Source organism: Chlorocebus sabaeus, chromosome 11 (assembly GCF_047675955.1).
Source record: "Chlorocebus sabaeus isolate Y175 chromosome 11, mChlSab1.0.hap1, whole genome shotgun sequence".
Classification (NCBI taxonomy): domain Eukaryota; kingdom Metazoa; phylum Chordata; class Mammalia; order Primates; family Cercopithecidae; genus Chlorocebus; species Chlorocebus sabaeus.
The window spans coordinates 93,902,085-93,921,357 of NC_132914.1; the positions used below are offsets into that span (position 1 = coordinate 93,902,085).

The 19,273-nt window shown below is 36.2% G+C and overlaps 1 protein-coding gene across 4 annotated transcripts in view; it reads left to right on the top strand.

Annotated features, from left to right (window-relative positions):
* The window catches only part of CFAP54 (cilia and flagella associated protein 54), a 377,198-nt gene that overhangs the window by 75,307 nt on the left and 282,618 nt on the right, over positions 1 to 19,273 (top strand). For all 4 annotated transcript variants that reach the window (XM_008004317.3, XM_037996664.2, XM_037996665.2 and 1 more), the window contains exons 20-22: positions 8,218 to 8,394; positions 12,224 to 12,316; positions 12,550 to 12,735. In XM_008004317.3, the coding sequence (XP_008002508.3) occupies positions 8,218 to 8,394; positions 12,224 to 12,316; positions 12,550 to 12,735 (456 nt within the window). The remainder of the gene's footprint in view (positions 1 to 8,217; positions 8,395 to 12,223; positions 12,317 to 12,549; positions 12,736 to 19,273) is intronic.

Sequence of the window (19,273 nt, forward strand, 5' to 3'; positions counted from 1 at the left end):
TTTTTATGAGGAGTCCTCTAAAGAATTTTCACCAACGAGGAACATGTTGAATATTTATTTAGAAGTCCTGAAATCTTCTATAGCCACGTCTGCTCCTCAGTGGTAGTTTTTATCCAAGTGTTAAAGCTTAATGATCAGTCCTCAGGGTACTCCCCTAAACAATGATGTTATGGCTCAAATAATTGTCAAACTTTCTTTCTTTAAAGAAGACAAATAAATTTATTTCCCTTGGCAATCATTTTCAACTGGGGTGCGTAACAGAATGTTTTACAATATCATGATCTTGTAATAAAATTATCCCCAAATCAGTAATTGATGTGTCACTTGATATCATAAAAAGGTTTGAGAAACCTGAGTCTCTTTAGAACTCTTAAATAATTCATATCCTGTCTCTGTTTTTCAGAAATTTTCTGACTCTGTGGATCTGGATAATCTCATCAGGTGTCTGTTTTATTTCTAATCAATTAAGATGGACCAATTTGTTCCCACAAATGAGGGACAAACCTTTGATAATAACTCATTAGCTTTCCCAGTGAGATGACTTGGAATTTTTTTACATTATGGGGATTAATTTTTCCATTTTCTTGTCTTGGTTATATGACCTCTGGAAGTCCATTTTGGCTTTTTATACGTTACTCCATAGGATTATGTTAAAGGATTGCACCTAGGATCCATACTGGATGTCCTTGATCTTCTACTTCTGGTCAAATAATAGTTTATTCATCATGTGGCTTATGTCTTTGCTCTTAGTCCACTAACAGAACATTCAGTGTCTTTGCAGATGTAATTTCTCATAGGAAAGAGGCAGAAATGCTCCTCCATCCAAGTGCTGGGGATTTCGAAGATGCTGTTGTTTTCTGTACAGCATCCATTTCCCCTTCCAAACTCATCTTTTGAAGATTTCTTTTTCCCCATAAGATGTAATCAGGTAGAACTGGTCCTCAAGAGGAAGACTAGTGATGCCAGCTGGGCCAGTTGACTGCTCCTTCCAGTCTTGAGTAGAGGGATACAAAGACTAAAAGACCTTAGTTTTGTACACCCTAATGTAGAAAATTATTGCTTAGGACAATAAGTTTGTCTTCTCTAAGGAAATTTTGGCAATTCATTCATTCTGATAGCTGTGTTCCGATTCCACCATTATAACTGGGTTTTGTAGACCCTCCTTCCTCTCTCGGGCTACTTTTGTCATAAGCCAAGTTTTCCAGTTGTTTCTCTTGCAAAGAAACCCAACTGTTTCATCTCATTTTCTGCTAGTACTATTTGTAGGAACCTAAACAAATCTGTAGTTGAGATGATGTCAACAATTCCAAATTCCACTCTAAGCAAAGGAGCATTATGGTTTAGCAGGTTATTGTTTATAATCAACACAGAATCTAATTTATGGTACCATTTTGGACCAGAACTAATGAAGAAACTCAGGGATATTAGCAGTTCTAATAACCCCTGGCTTTAATATTTCCTGCATTTATGTCTTGATATTCCCTAAATACCAGTCTATTAACTATATTAGCAGTAGTTGGATTTAATTATTTTTCCTATTTTGTAGCATTTCAAGTCAAATCAATTCTATCTGATTTTTTTTTAGGGGAGAAGAATATACATTGGCTTTTAAAAATTTACTTTTATTTTTATTTATTTATGAGACAGGGTCTTGCTCTGTCAGCCTGGCTGCAGTGCAGTAGTGTACATGGCTCACTGCCGCCTCAACCTCCTGGGTTCAGCCATTCTCCCACCTCAGCCTCCTGAGTAGCTAGGACCACAGGCCCATGCTACCATGCCTGGCTGTTTGTATTTTTTTTGTAGAGATGGGGTTTCATGATGTTGCCCAGCATGGTCTCGAACTCCTGGGCTCAAGCAATCCGCTTTCCTCCGTCTCCCAAAGTGCTGGGACTACAGGCATGAGCCACTGTGCCCAGCCTCAGCTGTTTGTAATTGTGTGCTCAAGTCTTTTTTTTTTTTTTTAACATCAAAAAGCCAACTTCTCATTCTGACCCCTCTTCTTATAAGGCCATGTTTTGACTCCCAGGCTTCAAACTGCTAACAGAATATTTAGCATATCTACATTTTGGATTTTTTTTTCTCTTTTAAGTGATTTAAGGGTATTGCATAGGAAACTTCATCCAGGTTGCCTTTCCAAACTTCTTTTAAATTAGTTTTTTATTAAAATAAGATAGCATAGTGGTTAGGAGTATAAGGGTCTTAGATTAGAGATCTGGTTCTACCACTGATTAGCTGTATGACTTGTCAAGTTATTTATGCTCTTAAAAGATTCAATTTCTTCATCTGTGAAACAGGGATTCTTGGGAAGATTCAGTGCAATGATGCATATAAAATGCTTAGTGTCTGGAACAGAATAAGCAGTCAATAAATGTTAACCATTATTATTATTATTACTCTGCTTTTCATTCCGTTTTGTCATATCAGAACTATTATTATTTCTCTTTCACTTTAAGCACTCTGAGACATTCTGTTTGAGCTACTTTTTGGTGCTTTAGATATATTTTCCTCCATCAGACTACACATTTCTTTCTGTATTTTCTCTTAGATTTATCTTATTACTTGTATATTTTATTCTAAGCAATATTCCTTCTCAGGATTCTTGGATATGACTTAATCTACTTTTCATCTTTTTCTGCAATGTACGTTATAATGTTGAGAACTCAGAATATACCTCAGGGAGGTCTACCAGATACGTAGGAAATATGGCACTTTACTATTCCAGTCCTGTGACAGTTGTTTACATATGTCTTAGTCACACCCTCAAGATTGCATTGCATCTTTCCATTAGTGTTTTGCTGCACTGTGGGCGTCAAGCCTGTGTCAAATGTATTTAACATCAATCTGTTCTCGTAAGCATTGAGTGACTTCTGAGGAGAGGCAGGTTTCATTTTCTCTAATGGAAACTATATGCCAGAGAAATTTACATTCAGACAAAAATACTTTGGACTTCAGTACTGTGGTTTTGGCGGCACATTGCAGTGGAAACCACCATTGAAAGACCGCCTTAGAGCTTATTTTTATTGTGAGTTGGTGGGCAAGTCCCTTTCCATTGAGATTCCTTGGCTGAGTCCCTGTGAAAGGTAAAGGCTTATTTCTTTTTTCAGAGTTACTGAACCTTTCTAATTTGCTAGGCACTGTGGTAGACAGTGCAAGATGTGAGGATATAGTTATTTTTCATTATCTGGTATGTCATGGAAAGCCGACTTCTTGACCTCTGATTAGGGAATGGTTTGTCTAGGTTTTGCAATTGTAATAGTTTGGTATTCTAGAGCATTGCTATTATAGACAACATTCAGGTCCATGTTGATAACACTTTCTCATAACTAAGTAGTGTTGGTTTCATGGGAATTTTTCCTTCTTGATTTTTTTGGGGGATTTTCTGATGTTATTTCTAGGTCTTCAACTAGAAAAATAGTTGAAGAACCCCCTTAAAAAGCCCCAGGCACTTTCTCATAAACAAAATCTTATTAGCAGCTCAATGAATTGGCTCCCTTAAATTAGGATTCTAGTTTTTAACTAGCATTAGGGTTTGCCTTGAATTCTGTTATGGAATTTATCTGATTTACCTAAATCAAGGGCTTTGTTATAAACTCTTGTTTTGTTACCATTCACTTAAAACTTTAATACTTCTGTTAACCTATTTCAAGTTGGGCCATAGGATCTGAGTTAGGGCTCTAAAGTTAAAATTGATCAAGAGCCAATCAGAACATTTTAAAGATGCCATCTTAAAAGACACTATAATAAAGATCACCCTTCTCTTTCATAATTTTGTGTGTCTTATATTCCAAACACATCGATTGAACTTAAAGAGATAAAGCACTGTCCTTCCTGCCAAGACACTCAATGTTTAGAGGGTGTGGACAGTGAAGTACAGAGGTAACATATTATGTAATACCTGCTAAAATAAAGACACTATGTAATGAAGGGAATGACTTACTTAAAAACATGGGCTAACTTAGAAGATGTCAGAGGAGGTGATATTTGTGTGGATCTTAAAGCAGAGAAGAGGACATGAGATGCTCCGGAAAGAGGGAATTGTATGGGCAATTCCGAGGCGTGAAATAACAGCATTTTAGGGAATGAGTGATTTTTTTTTTATGGTTTCAGAGGTTAAGTTGGACAGAGGGGTAGGTATGAAAGAGGGAAAGAGTAGAGAGGGGGATAAGGCTAGAAAATGTAGTCATGATCAGAATGAAAAGGGCTTTGGAAAAGTTTGCACTTTATCTGGCAAGTATTTGAGGAGCCATTGAAGGACTAGAAGACTGGAGGTTGAAGAGACTAGAAAGAGACTGGGAGAAAGGCAGGAGGGAAAAGGAGATTTACACACCTGAATCTGTGGTTCCTAGTTCTTGCTGTACTTTGGAATTATCCTTGGTGTTTGTAAATAATACAGCTGTTCAAGCCCCACTCTTGGAAATGTCTATTTTGGGGTAGAAATGGACCATTCTGAGTTTTAAATAAACTCCATGGATGATACTGATCAACAGCCCAGTTGAGAAATGTCTATGTTATAGCTATGGCAGAACACAGAAAGTTTTTTACCCCAGTTGGATTCATTGATGTGCAGAAAGAAGATGCAAGAATTAAGTCAGAAGGTGCCAGTATTCAACTGGTTCACTGAATCAGGAACTACCAAGGCAAATTTTGAGATTGAATTTGGAGCCCAGAGAGGCTGGCTGGTCAGTGGAGATGGGGGCCAAAGGCAGTCTGCTTGAATATAAGAGCCAGTGGGCCAGTGCTGCTGGTATATTTTACAGGCTCCAAACATAATCCCGAGGAAGCCTATGTCTCCAAATTTTCAAGGGAAATGGGGGCACTGGTCTCCTTTCCTTGTGTTGCATAATTTTTCCTTAGGCTGATTTTGTCTGTCTTATGTAACCTGAAATATCTTGGTCTCTACAGCCTGTGATGCAGATGAATATACATTAATATTTAACATTCAAAATATAATAGCATTTTATCTCCTTTCTGTTCAGGTAGGACTTTCTTCCCTCTAAGTTTTTTCCACAGCTACTGGAGAAATCCACTTATCTTTTCTGTCTCTGGCCTCTTCCTCATCAAGGCTCTCACCTTTTGTTGCCCTTCAAGGGAGTCCTGTTCTGTGGTACATTTGTCCCCTCAGGGAGCCAAAGCTGCTCTGTTTTCTGTGGAAGAGGGTGAAGAGGGAATGAGCCTCTTCCTAGCCCTGTGCTGATTGTGTGCTCTGGATCTAACTGGCTCTCTTACGGCCTTTTATGACATTGCTCCCTCACCATCTAGCCCTGACCTTTTTGTCCATCTATTTGTTATAATTTTTAAAAATCGGTTTGGTTGAATGAGTGAAAAAGTGGAGGCAATGGAGGACACAGATGTCATCCTGTCTCCTTGATTCATTCATTCAATGATTCAAACAGTTACACTGATACCTACTATGTGTATATAAATGAGCTTTTAGGTCTAAATACCGAAGGGCTGATGTATAGACTCTAGAAACATGGTTACCATGTAACACATCCCTTCCCATACAAAGGAATGATTGTCTTTGCAGATGCCTAAGATTCTTGACCTGCATATGCAGAAAGATTTCTCAAGGCCTCCTGGCACCGAACAAGTGGAATTAAAAAACTATTCATCATCACAGATAGATTTTAATCACGATTAATGATTTTAGACCTTAACATCAGCCATTTCCAATAAAAAATAAAAATGAGAAGTTAATTATGATCTCGATTTCAGCCAGCCTTCATTATTTTAGAAAAAAAATATGTGATGCTGCAGTTTTATAATCTCTGCTTCTACAGGGAGCTGGTTTCCTCACTCAGCTTTAAATATGACTCCAACGCATACTCAGATCCTGTCTCCAGTTTTTTACCTTCTCTTTTGAGCTTGAGGCTCAGGTTTCTAATTGGAAACTTCAACCTCAACATGTCTTCTGTAGGAGAAACAGCACAGATTTTTTCTGTCAGAGTGAAATACATTTGAAATTTGGTAGACTGACATATTTTCTTTTCGTTTCCAGGATCTCTTCTCTTATGTTTGTTGAATTTACTAGAACTTCCAGAATTAAATGGAATAGTGGCATTCTTTCTGGCTTTTATTGATAATTCTATTAGTGCTTCACTCTTAGCACTAAGAGGGCTATTTTGTGCTAGTAATATTTTGGTTATTGGCTAAAATTAATACTTTAAAATAATGCTAAAAAAAGCTTTCCTAATTTATTGACTTTAAAAAAATCTGTAATGAATGTTAAAAAATGTTTGAAATGTCTTTTTGGCCATTGAGCACTATGATCATGTTTTTTCTCATTTAATTTATGGATATATTAAATTATATTTATATACTTCCTAATATTAAACTGTCCTTGCATTCCTGAGAAAAAGACAATATTATTACAGTTCATTATTTTGTTAGTATATTGTTAGAGTAAATGTATTAGTGTTTTATGTATTTTATTTAAGATGTTTGCATTTGTATTTGTGAAATGACTAGTCTGTGTTTTTATGTGTAGTCATTTTTCAGACTGTTATTGAAGTTAAAATAGTTTTGTAACATTATTTTAGAGGTTATCTGTTTCTGTATTTGGAAACATTTAAAATGGCATAGGAATGATCAGTTCTTTGAGATTTAAAGTATTTTGTTTATGAACTCATTTGAGCCTGACACTTTCATATGAAACAATTTTTGGATAACATTTCCAGTTTCTTGAACATTATTATTTCTGTATTTAGGTTCCTGCTTTTTGAGTCAGTTTGCTGATTTTGTATTTTTATCCCTAATGACTAATGACTTTGAACATCTTTTCATGTGCTTATTGGCTATTTGTGTCTTTGCTGGAGAAATGTGTATTCAGATTCTTTGCCTATATTTTAAAGGAGTTATTTCCCTTTTTATTATTGAGTTATAACAATTCTCAGTTATAACAGTGCATATAAGTGCTGAATACAAGTCTTTTATCAGATACATGATTTGAAAGCATTTTCTCCCATTCTGTAGGCTGTCTTTTCACTTTCTTGATGGTATCCTTTGAAACACAAATGTTTTTGATTTTGATGAAGTCTACTTTATCTACTTTTTCCTTTGTCAGTGTGCTTTCGGTGTTCCAGAACACTTAAAATGAAAGAGTAATAATAATAATAGTTCTGATATGGCAAAACAGAATGTTCCAGAGTGCTTAAAGTGAAAGAAAGAGGAGGAATAGTAGTAATCATAATCATAATGTCTAACACTTATTGTCTGCTTACTCAGTTCCAAATACTAAGCATTTTAAATGCATCGTTGCATTGAATCTTCCAAACACTGTTGCATAACTCAAGGTCACAAAGATCTGGTCATATATTTTCTTCTAAGAGTTTTATAATCTTAGCTCTTTCATCTGAATGTATATTTCATTTTAAGTTAATATTTGTCTATGGTGTGAAGTAGGAGTTGAACTTTATTCTTTTGCATATAGTGTTCAAGTGTCCCAGCAGCATTTGTTGAAAAGACTATTCTTTCTTTATCAACACTTTAATTTTAATCATTACATGGGTTTTTACTTAGAGCTCAGTTTGAGTCTTTGCCTTTTAATTTAATTTAAAAGGAAGTATAACCCATTTACATGTATTATTATTATTGCTTATGTATTTAGCCCTACTTTTGAAATGTTATTTAGGTCTAATTTTTATATTTCTCTTGTTTTATGTGTCATCTCTCTGTGCATAACCTTTTTAAAAAGTGGATGCTTTCCGTCAGCCTCATGGAATATGTTTTTTCTATTTTATTTCTTCTTGCTGATAGAAAGAAACTCTCAATAATGTTTATTTCATAAACACATATACCAATATTCTTATTATTTGAGAGTCACACTTTAGCTGAATTAGTGTAGGTGTGTAATTCATCAGCATAAATGCAGATAATTGTGGTATGAACCTTTTAGGGAAAATGAAATATGGTGGTAGATATTCAGATGGTTCAATTTAGAAATGTAATGTCTCATATTCATGTATGATAATAATGATAAACATATAAGATATATAAATATAATGCCATTGGTGATCATGATTAACCTTATTTAGTAGGCATCTTTTACTTTTGCAAAATCATTAAATAGTTGAAATATATATGTATATATTTGAGCCTCTGAGGCTTGAAAAACTGCATATAAAAAGATAACATTGTTTAACAGCACTAGAATTCTATAAATGTAAATAAAGTTCAAGCTCTTGACATGTATTTTTCTATTTTCATATTTCATTATAGGAAGCATGTTCTTTAATTGAAAGGATTGAAGCTGAACAAAATGCCCTATATTCCTATCAGAAATATTTGGAAAGTTCAAAAAGAAAGAAAAGCAGAGTCCCTCCTCCACCTATCCTGCTGTCTCGAACTCATTGTTCTGTGACACTCAAACCTGCTCCATTTACTTCAGAGGTTAAGGTATGGTGTCCAATATAATTTTTGCCTCATGCAAAGCAACATAAGTACTTTTATGACTACCACGATTCATACTTTGATTGCTTTTAGGAACTGGATAGTCTTGTTCATAAGCACTGAACACTGGATTAATACTCCAATGTCTTATCTGTACTTAGTTTCTTCATGACACGTTGCCCCTTGTGCTGTTATATTTGTGATATGCTCTGTATTGCATTGCTATACCCAAATATATTGTTAGGAGAAACAGTAGAGAAACACCTCCTTGTAAGTATCCTTGTCACCGTGACACACCATATGCTGACATCCTCGTGTGCTCAAGATGGAAGTCTCACTTGAAGTGGAATCAGACATTTGAAGAAGGTAGAAGTTACTTCAGAGTCAGTGATGGATATGAGGCAGCAGAGTGTGGAAATTTCGAGGTGATGAGTCTAGAGGTTCTGCCCAAAGTCCTTCCAAGTAACTGTAGATTCTTTTAACACAAACAAAGGACAACTCCAACCATATTATAAACCATACATCTTTGTGCATTTATTGGAGGATGAACTTTTTCTCCCATCCCTCATACCTCAGAACTCGGCCTGTATGTGACTAAAAGTTGAGATTAAGTTTCTTCACAAGAATTTGGTTCTAATTTATGTTTTACAAACGACACTTTCCTCTTTGGGATGATCAACAACATGCTCTTTGATGTTACATAAAAATAAAGTTTTATCTTTGATTCTCTTTAGGATATTCTGCTTGAAGTTTTGTCAACTTGGTATAGTAGAGAGAACACAGGCTTTGGAGTCAGACAGATATAGGTTTGTAATTCTAGCTCCAACCTTTCCTGGAAGTCTGACCTTAGGAAAGCTAAATACATTTTCTGAGGGTTTTATTTTTTTCATTTGTAAAGTATGTTTACTGTGAAAATTCAATGAGATAATGTATAATATTCTTGGCATATTAACTGATATCTTTCCACTTAATTGTATTATATGTAAGTAGTAAAGCTTATGCAAAACAAGTAATGGGCTGAGCGCGGTGGCTCAAGCCTGTAATCCCAGTACTTTGGGAGGCTGAGGCAGGCAGATTACCTGAGGCCAAGGGTTCGAGACCATCCTGGCCAACATGGTGAAACCCCGTCCCTACTAAAAATACAAAAAATTAGCTGAGAGTTTTGGTGGGCACCTGTAATCCCAGCTACTCAGGAGTCTGAGGCAGGAGAATCGCTTGAACTTGGGAGGTGGAGGTTGCAGTGAGCCGAGATCACGCCACCACATCCCAGCCTGGGAGACAGAACGAAACACCATCTAAAAAAAAAAAAAAAATAGTAATCAAGTGATGGACTGTGATTACATTATTTGGTGATATTTTTTGTGGATTCTGTCCAATGAGCATTTATTGAGTGCCTATAGATGTCAAGCTCTGTGCGAGGTAATTGAGGTATAAAGGTAAATATGGATTAAATGTGCTTGCATACTTTGAGGAGCTTCAGATGAATAGCAAATGGACGTTAGTGAGAACTGATGACCACCTTCATAGTGCTTTATAATTGGGAGAGGAGGGGAATAGAAGTGACATTCATCTTATACCTAACTGTGCTATGATAGATGGATTATTGCTATTGATAGTGGTTTTAAAGTTAAACTTTGGATTTTTGGAATCTGTTCAAGAATAGAGCTTCACTGATTTTGGAACGTTAGTACAGAACTAAGACTACGTGCTTTACTAAGAGTTTTTGTTTGCTTTTATTCAAATACTTGCATTTCTTTAACATCTTATTCTTTATGTACTTCAATTTAATAATTAGTTTATTTCATTTCATAATTCTTGGAAATAGGAAGATATAAGAGTCTCATATTTGGTCTGTAGTTTTAGGACTCATCAATGAGCACATTATAGGAAGTTTATGTGTATTATGTACATTTAGAGTTCCAGGAAATTATCACCATCTGTTACCTTCTCATCAGCACTAGATGGTGCTATGGGCTTAAAGAAGTTTTCTGGTGTGAGGCTTCAGCCATCTTTTGTTTTCTCAAAAATCTCTTGTTGAGGCATTTATTTCATTAAAATCTACTTTTGTAGTTGAAAATGCTAATGTTATTTATATTACATATAAACTCTTCTAAAGTTATTGCTGATTTGTTCATGATGTCTCTACCCTTATGTAGATTCTAATTACACATTGTTTCTTAGAGTTACACAAACTAATGTCTTCATCTGTGGAACAAAATAAAAATATAAAGCCTGCTTGTAAAAATGCTTTTAGAGAGAATTTTACCCTCTAAATTCTGTTTTATATAATAGAACTTGGAGCAATAATGATGTAAGTCATAGAACATAGTCTTTCTGCCTTTTTTCTTCTTTGAAAAATAGTATCTTTTTGCATGGGAAATCAAAGGAAGTTAGTTTTGCATTTTTTTTTTTCTGAGATTCATCTTATTATTATTATTTTTTACCCTACCCTCCAGCTTCAGGTTCTTTCTGTGTTCTCTTTGTCCTGTTCTGCCTTTGACTAGCGCTTTTTAATCAGTTGTGCATATCACAATCACCTGAGAAATATTCTTTGAAAATACAAAGATTCAGAAACTTGCATCAGAAATTCTAATTCATTGAAGCTAGATAGGCTTGGGTATCTGTAATTTACAAAAATGGTTGATTCTGTACAAATTTGTATTTTAAATAAGGATTCTGGAGCACAGTCAGTGTTGAGAACAACTTGTGTCAATTGGACATGGTTAGTATTTTTCTGTTGACCTGGAGGAAGAAGTAGCAGGCACAAGCTGTAAGAGGTACTTGTATTTAGAGACAATTGTATTTTTTTAAGAGACAATTGTATTTTTCCTTCTTTCCAGCTTGCCTTGTAGTTTAGGAGTTGCCTCTGGGAAGAAGGTAATGGCACAGCCATCACCCCTACAACCCCCAGCAGTATGGCTCGTTCATAATACTACCCCGTCAGGTGTCACCTAGCTCCCTTTTTCTCTATGGGGAGAATAGTTCATTCCAATAATGAATCTTCATTATCTTGACACCTCGGCAAAAGGATCATTGTCTAACTATTTAATCAAGGTTAAGTTTAGTTGTTTCTGTGGGATTTATATTTTGTGTTTGATTTATGTCTAATGTTTATATTTAAAGTATAAAATTAAACTAAATATAAAAATTATCAAAGTAATATCATGTTTCAGAAAATATATAAATTGGAGAAAAAAATGGACCCATTATCTACCTGTTATCTTACCATTTTATCATCCAAATCCTACTGCTATTCTTATTTAGGGGTGTTTTCTTCCAGGCTTTTTCATATGTATTTTTATATTTTATTTAAAATACTATATTTTAGTATCTTGCTTCTCTTTCCATTTGCTTTTTTTGGTCATACATTGTCATGTAAAATATGAAATTCATTTGAGTGTTAATCTTTTTTTTTTTAACATCAAGACTAAGTCATTTTAGGAGTCAACCCCTGCCACTCTCTGTCTGATCTTGGGCAGAGTTATTTAATATCTCTGCATCTCCATTGCCTGTGAAGCAAAATGATAATAGTAATCCCATATCATAGAGTTGTGCAAATTAGAAAATGTCTGTAAATTCCCTAACAGTACTTAGCAGTAGGAACTGTTCAATTAATGGTGGTTAAAATAATTAATAATGAATAATATTTTAGTCTTGTCTCAGTAAACTAGCTAAGGTTACTTGTACTCTTTAAAGATTAAACCTAAGTATATTTGTAAACTTTGATTTCATGTTTTAAAACTTGAATCATTACATTCTTATTTAGAAAAGTATTTTTTTGTTACATTGATGTAAAAGAATGCCTTTTAAACAGGCTCATTTTTCTCCTCGGCAGGTCTCTTGGTACTGCATTTTGGGTTGCAAAGCAGAAGGAAGTTATGGAAAAGTACGGCTAAACAATAATCATCTCCCAAATTCAGGAGAAGCGGTACGTCAAATTAAATGTCAGGAAATCTTACTGAAGCCTTATTAATGATAATTACATTTTTTAATGAAGTCATTGTTTTGGTGAATCTCTCTAAGTTCCACTTGAATCATAACTAAAATCCAACAGTGAAAGAAAGGTTTTTTTATTTAAATAGAAGGTTTACTTAATTGTATTTTAAAAGTCATGTTATTTTAATTTTCCATGTATAACTTGAAATATATTTTTCTTAACAGATACCAGCTGATGGTAAAAGCATTTTTGAAGTGAAAGGTTTGGAAACCAATGAAAAGTATGTATTTGCAGTTGCTGCCTATTCTAGCAGTGGAAAGCTTGTCGGTGGTGCTATTGGGGAGACAACTAAACCAATTCTGGTTTATCCACCTCTTTCTACTATTACTGCTCGGATGTTCCTGACACAGGTAGAAGAGATTTCTGCTATTTTTTTCCACTATGCTTTTTTCCATTAAGCAGTTATGAAGTAATTTCTGATAGAAATAAAAATCACAGCAGATATTCTACAGCTCCTATAACACATATTTTTCATTGCTACAGTTTTGTCTCATAAAATATGAATCATTCCTTCTCTTCTTAGTAAATTTGCTTTTTGACAATAACATTTTTTTCCCTAGATTACAAATGTAACACATATATATTAATTTTAGAAATGCTGGAAAATACTGAAATGCATAAAGAGGAAAATAAATGTTATCAGTTATCCTATCATCCAGAGTAGCAGAGTTCTTCCCCTGGGGCAATTTTGTCAATGTCTGGAGAAATTTTCAGTTGTCACAAACTAGAGGGGTGCTAGTGGCATCTAGTGAGTAGAGGCCAGGGAGGCTGATAAACACCCTGCAATGTACAGGATAGCCCCCATAGCAAATAATTATCCAGCATAAAATGTCACTGGTGTCAAGATTGAGAAACCTTATTCCAGAGATATCCTTTTATTTTTGTGTATCTATCTGCCTATCTATTTATCTAGCTAATTAGTATATATATATATGCACACATGTGTATATGAATTTATGTACAATGTATAATTTAAATCATAGTATACATATTATTTTGCATCCTGATATTTTCACTTAACATATAATTGACATTTCTCTATTCCATTAAGTATTCTTCCAAAACATAATTTTTAATGGTTCCATGGTATTGAATCTTACGGATATATAATAGTTTGCTAAACATCTAGATACTTTCCAGTCTTTTGCTGTTATAAACAAAGCTATGATGCTCAACTTTGTTAGTAAATCTTTACCTACATCCATGATTACTTTCTTAGGGTAAATTTATAAAAGTAAAACTTCTGGATCAGTAGAGGCAGAGAGACCTGAGTTCAAATTCCAGCTCTTCACACTAGCCATGTGATAGTGGACAAGTAATTTTCATCTGTGAAGCAGGAGTAGCAGTAGTAGCTACTTCCCAGAGGTATAATGAGTATTAAATGGAATTATGCCTGGCAAATATTTAATGGTAGCACTTATTGCACAGTAGGCACTGAATAAATAGTATTGTTTTTAGTTAGGGATGTGCTCATGAATTAATGTTTTTTGTTGAAGTAGTTGTTGCCTGACTTAAAACATGTCACCAGTGAAGAGGATGCTAGGAAGAGTGACTCATTGACCTAGGTCTCAAGTATCTAATTTTAACCCTATTGTTGGCTGTAGGCTGATGGCTTTTCTAAATTTTGTCATATTTCTATTCTATTTTCTTTTAATAGTTGATTAGTATTATAAGCTAAGATCTTAGTGGCATTTTATGTCGTATTTTTCAAAGAAAATTAAATTGAGAGAATTACTAGGATTTGTCTAGTATTGGTTTAGCGTGTCATACTGGCTCATGGTTTTCTGATGTTTTGATATCTTTGGAATCTAATATATTCCCTAATTTGCAATGATGGAGTTATTGTGAGGAACTGAATATTTCATCAAGGCCTAATTTTTCTCCAGGGAGTGGTTTGACTCTTGGGCTTAATTTGGCAGAACTTTCATTGAAAGTTAATAAAACTAAGTCAGAGCTATACTGCTGGGATAATGAGAAGTGTCATGAAGTAATGACCTGTGTTTCTTTACTGACACTATATTTGCAGTTCTGTAGCTTATTTATGATAGTTTATGCGTATTCTGTCTCATAATGTTAAGTGGCTAAAGCAAAGCTTTCTCACTTATTAAACCTCCTTAATTTACAACTTAAGTGTAAGCTTTTAAGTTTCAGCAAGTTAATGTACCTCTATTTTGTAAGTGCAATCTAATTTTCATGAGAGTGGCTAGTTTCTAGTTTCAGGACAGTTCTTTTTCTTTAAAACATATTATTATAAATATTTGATAGTAAAGCATGGAGACATTCCACTAAGTGCCTGTGATTAACTTGGCTTTTGGGACTGTAGGTTGTACTTTTTACTCAGCATTATTCTGTAAATATTAATACAATCAAGTGAATCTGTACTAGGCTTTCCTTAAATGTAGGAAGCTATTAGTTTAGTGTATCTGGAATTTTTTTTTGAGGAAACTTTTTGAATTATATATTTTCTGTGTCTATTTTCTCTTCTTTTTAGACTATTTCTTTTTATTCCTCCTCGTTAAGTAGAAAATGACTAGATAATATGATATAAATGTAGAAGAGTAGAAATCTGTGAACAGGATTCTGATCTTGACCTTGGAGACTGATTTTAGGCAAATTGTTTGGTCTCAATTTTCCTATCTGTAAAATGGATGTAAGACAAAACACCATATTCTAGTGAATTGTTGAACTACTAAATCAAGTAGTGAGTGGGCACAATAGCTTACTGAGATAAGGAAAGGAGGAATATCATTTATTGAAAAACTACTGTATACCAGGCACTTAAAATTTATTATTCCACTTATTATAATAACTCCATGAGGTGGTATGATTACTTTTATTTTATAGTTGAGGGAACAGATTAATTTAATCCTTCCTCTGCCAAACCCACTGTATCCCTAAAAGGGTATCTCAGGGAGGTTAAGAAGTGTACCCAAGGTTGCTCAGGTAGCAGATGTCAAGCCTGACACTTGGCTCATGCCTTTCGACTGCTCTATCAGGTTCCAGAAAGTCACATATTGGACACCTCACATGTACCAAGTCTTCTAGAGCCTGCATCTCTCCAATCTGTTAAGTGACCCTCTGCTCCTTAGAGGGCTCCTCTTCTTTTTAACCCTCTTCCCTCCCTTTCACTGTCTTTACCTCTTCCTCTCTCAATTTCCTTTTTATTCTCTCCCTGTGTTGGTGTTAATCAGCAGGTCTTCATGATCTGTGTGGGCAGTAGAGTTTTATGTTGGAACATGAATGCTTTGTCAGCAATCACGATGGTGGCAGGTGAAGGGAAAATGAAGTTCACACGACTCCCACTTTGTATGTGAATTCATTAAAACCCATTATTAATCAAAACCCCTTTTATTAATAATGATTTGTCTTTTGTCTATTTTATTTTTTATTCAAATAAAAAAAAAAGGCTCAGCATGGTGGCTCACGCCTGTAATCCCAGCACATTGGGAAGCTGAGGGAGGCAGATTGCTTGAGCTCAGGAGTTCAAGACCAGCCTGGGCAACATGGTGAAACCCTGTCTCTATTAAAAATACGAAAATTAGCCAGACGTGGTGGCATGCACCTGTAATCCCAGCTACTTAGGAGGCTGAGGCAGGAGGATTACTTGGGCCCAGGGGGTGGAGGTTGCAGTGAGCTAAGATCTTGCCACTGCATTTCAGCCTGGGTGACAGAGCGAGACCCTGTCTTAAAAACAACAACAACAACAACAAAAAGAGTTTTAACTCTTCTTTTCCCTCTCATCCTCTATCTGAATATTACCACTCTTTCCACTCATCTATTTATGGATGAATCATTTAGTCAATGTTTATGTTGTGCCAGGTTATATGCTAGATGTCATCACTTCATCCTTTGAAATATTTTTTTTTTTTTAAAATCAATGTCATTACGATGACAGTAATACTTGTTTAGATAATTCTGACTTATGGTTTCAGTTAAAACCCTGATTGCAAGTCATGGAACCAGCTCAGCTTGGGTAATGCAGCTAGGCCCTGGGAATGCAGCAGAGTCCAGGCAGCTCTAGGTGTCATACTTCTGGTTCTCCCTATATGTCTGCTTTCTTGTATTTTTCTCTAAACACTGGCTTTCATTACTTCTCCATCTTTGGAGGAAAGATTTTTTTCCTGAGTTTTTATATATTACTCAATTTCAGCTATAAACAGAGATCAGCTGACTGGCCTCTAATTGTGGCTCCAAATTCCTGGGAAAGAGAATGTAATTGGCCCACCTAGCATAATAAAGAGTCTGATCTCTCCTTTTTTTTTTTTTTTTTTTGAGATGGTCTTACTCTGTTGCCAAGGCTGGAATGCCCTGATCTCATTTTTGGTGTTTGACAGCTGACTTGTGACTTGTTTTTATTTTTTATTGACTTATTTTTATTATTTATTTATTTATTTTTCTTTGAGATGGAGTCTCACTCTGTTGCCCAGGCTAGAGTGCGGTGGTGCGATTGTGGCTCACTGCAACCTCTGCCTCTCAAGTTCAAGCAGCAGTTCTGCCTCAGCCTCCTTTGTAGCTGGGATTACAGGCGTGTGCCACCACACCTGGCTAATTTTTGTATTTTTAGAAGAGATAGATTTCATCATGTTGGTTGAAAACCTTAGGGCTTTTGCTCTAGCTGTTCCTTCTGCAAATGCTCTTACCCCAGAGAGCCATTCCATCATCTTCTTTAAGTTTCTGCTTAAATCTCACCTTCCTTGATCACCCTGTTTAATGTTGTAACCTGTCTTCCATTCCCCCACTTCACAGACCTAAGGCTGGTCTCGAACTCCTGACCTCAGGTGATCTGCCCACATTGGCCTCCCAAAATGCTAGGATTACAGGCATGAGTCACAGCACCTGGCCATGACTTGTTTTTAAACCTTGCCCTTCTTTTTGCGTTTGGCCCCACATCTGGGCAGGATGATAAGAAGGCCTATGAGCTCACCTTCTCATTTTGTGGCAGCAGGAAATTTAAACCTTCTAGTCAGCATGGACTTTCCCCAGTCCTATTTCTCAACTTCTATGAAGGCCCAACCTGCTTTCTCCCTCTGCTTTGCCCAAGCCAGTCCAGACAGGCTTGTGCCTGTCATGCTTTCCCAAGAAGTCCCTTGTATAAGTAATATACTTTCTCTCAAATTTTCCTGCTGTGTGGAGTGTCATCAATCTTAACATCAGAACCAAACTCTGGATGGGGGCCCATCTTGCTTTGCAGGGGAGTCTCTAAAACACCCAGCTTGAGTTAGGCACTCACTCTGGCCCTGTCAACCCTGTTATAGTCTAGTATAACTGCTGGGTGTCCTTCTCTTTGGGTAGAGGGATATTATCAGGAAAAGAGGATTTTTAAATTAATTCGACACATTATCTGAGGGCTTACTCTGTGCCAGGCGTTGCCCAGGTTAGTGACTCTAAAACTTGAGTGCACATAGGAATGACTTGGAGTACTAGTTAAGTAGATTGCTGGGTCCCACTGCCAGAGTTTATGATTCACTAGACCTGAGTTTGAGTCTGGGAATTTGCATTTCTAACAAGTTCCTGGGTGATGCTGATGGCCCAGGGACCATGCTTTGAGAACTGCTGTTCCAAGCAGCATGAACAGAATGCCATGGTAGGAGACAGGTAATAAACAATGACCACAGTATACAAGTGAATTATCTAGTATTTCAGAAGATAATGAATGCTATGGAAAAACCAAGTGGAGTATGTAAAACGAATTAGAAATGTGACGTGGGTGAATGGAAGTTAGATTACAATATTAAATAGGGTGATCAAGGAAGGTGAGAATTAAGCAGAGACTTGAAGGAGATGAGGGAATGGCTCCCTGGGAGAAGAGCATTTGCAGAAGGAACAGCTAGAGCAAAAGCCCCAAGGTTTTCAGAAGTGTACCTGGTATGCTTGATAAACAGCAGGAGGCTTGTGTGGCTGGAGCAGAGGGACCCGTGGAGAGTAAAAGGAGAGGTTAAAGAGCTAAGAGGTGACTGGGTAGATGGAGAGCAGATCATGAAAAGACTTCCAGGGCATTACAGGGACTTTGGCTTTTGACTTGAGTGAAGTAGACAGCGATTGGACAGTTTGGAGTAGTGGTATGATGTAATGTGACTCCTGTTTTTAAAGGTTCACCCTGGCTGCTACATTGGAAATAGACCATAAGTGGGTAGAATGGCAGCACCATCCACTACTGTAACCCAGTGAGAGGTGAAGGTGGCTTGGCCAGTGTGGTAGTAGTTGATGTGGTGAGAAGTAGTCAGTGTCTCTGGACATGTTTTGAAGGAGGAGCTAACAGGAGTCCATAAAGAGAAAAATAAAAGACGATCCTAAGGTATTATCTGACCAATTGAAAGGACAGAGTTGACATCAACTGAGTTGGGGAAGGCTGTGGGTGGTGGAGGTTCAGGGGAGTGGGAGATCAGTTCAGTTGGAGGCGTGTTGAGGTAAGATGTTTAGTGTATACGGAGAGAATTGTTGAGTAGACAGTTAGATGTATGAATCTGGAATTTGGGGAAGGAGTCTGGGCAGGAGAGATTTGAGGGTGATAAAACTATGGGACTAAGTGGTATCAACAAGAAATGAGGGTAGACAGAAAAGAGGAGAAGTTCAGAGAGTGAACCCTGGGGCATACCAATATAAAGAGGTCGAGGAAAAGAAGTAAAAGGAAAACCATGAGTGGAGTTCTGGAAGCCAAGCCAAGGTCAGGCATCAAAGAGGAGGTACCTACTGTACTTCATTATTTCATTCGTCTTTTGGTGCTTCTTTCTCATTTTAATTCAGCCCCTCTAAAATCTGTTCTGCACATCACTACCAGGACCAGATTAACCATTTTTGAACATGCTTATATCATGGCACTCCTCTGTTAAAGAACCCTCACAAAACCTCATGATTTTATAAACCTTAGTTTTATCACGGTGTCTTTTC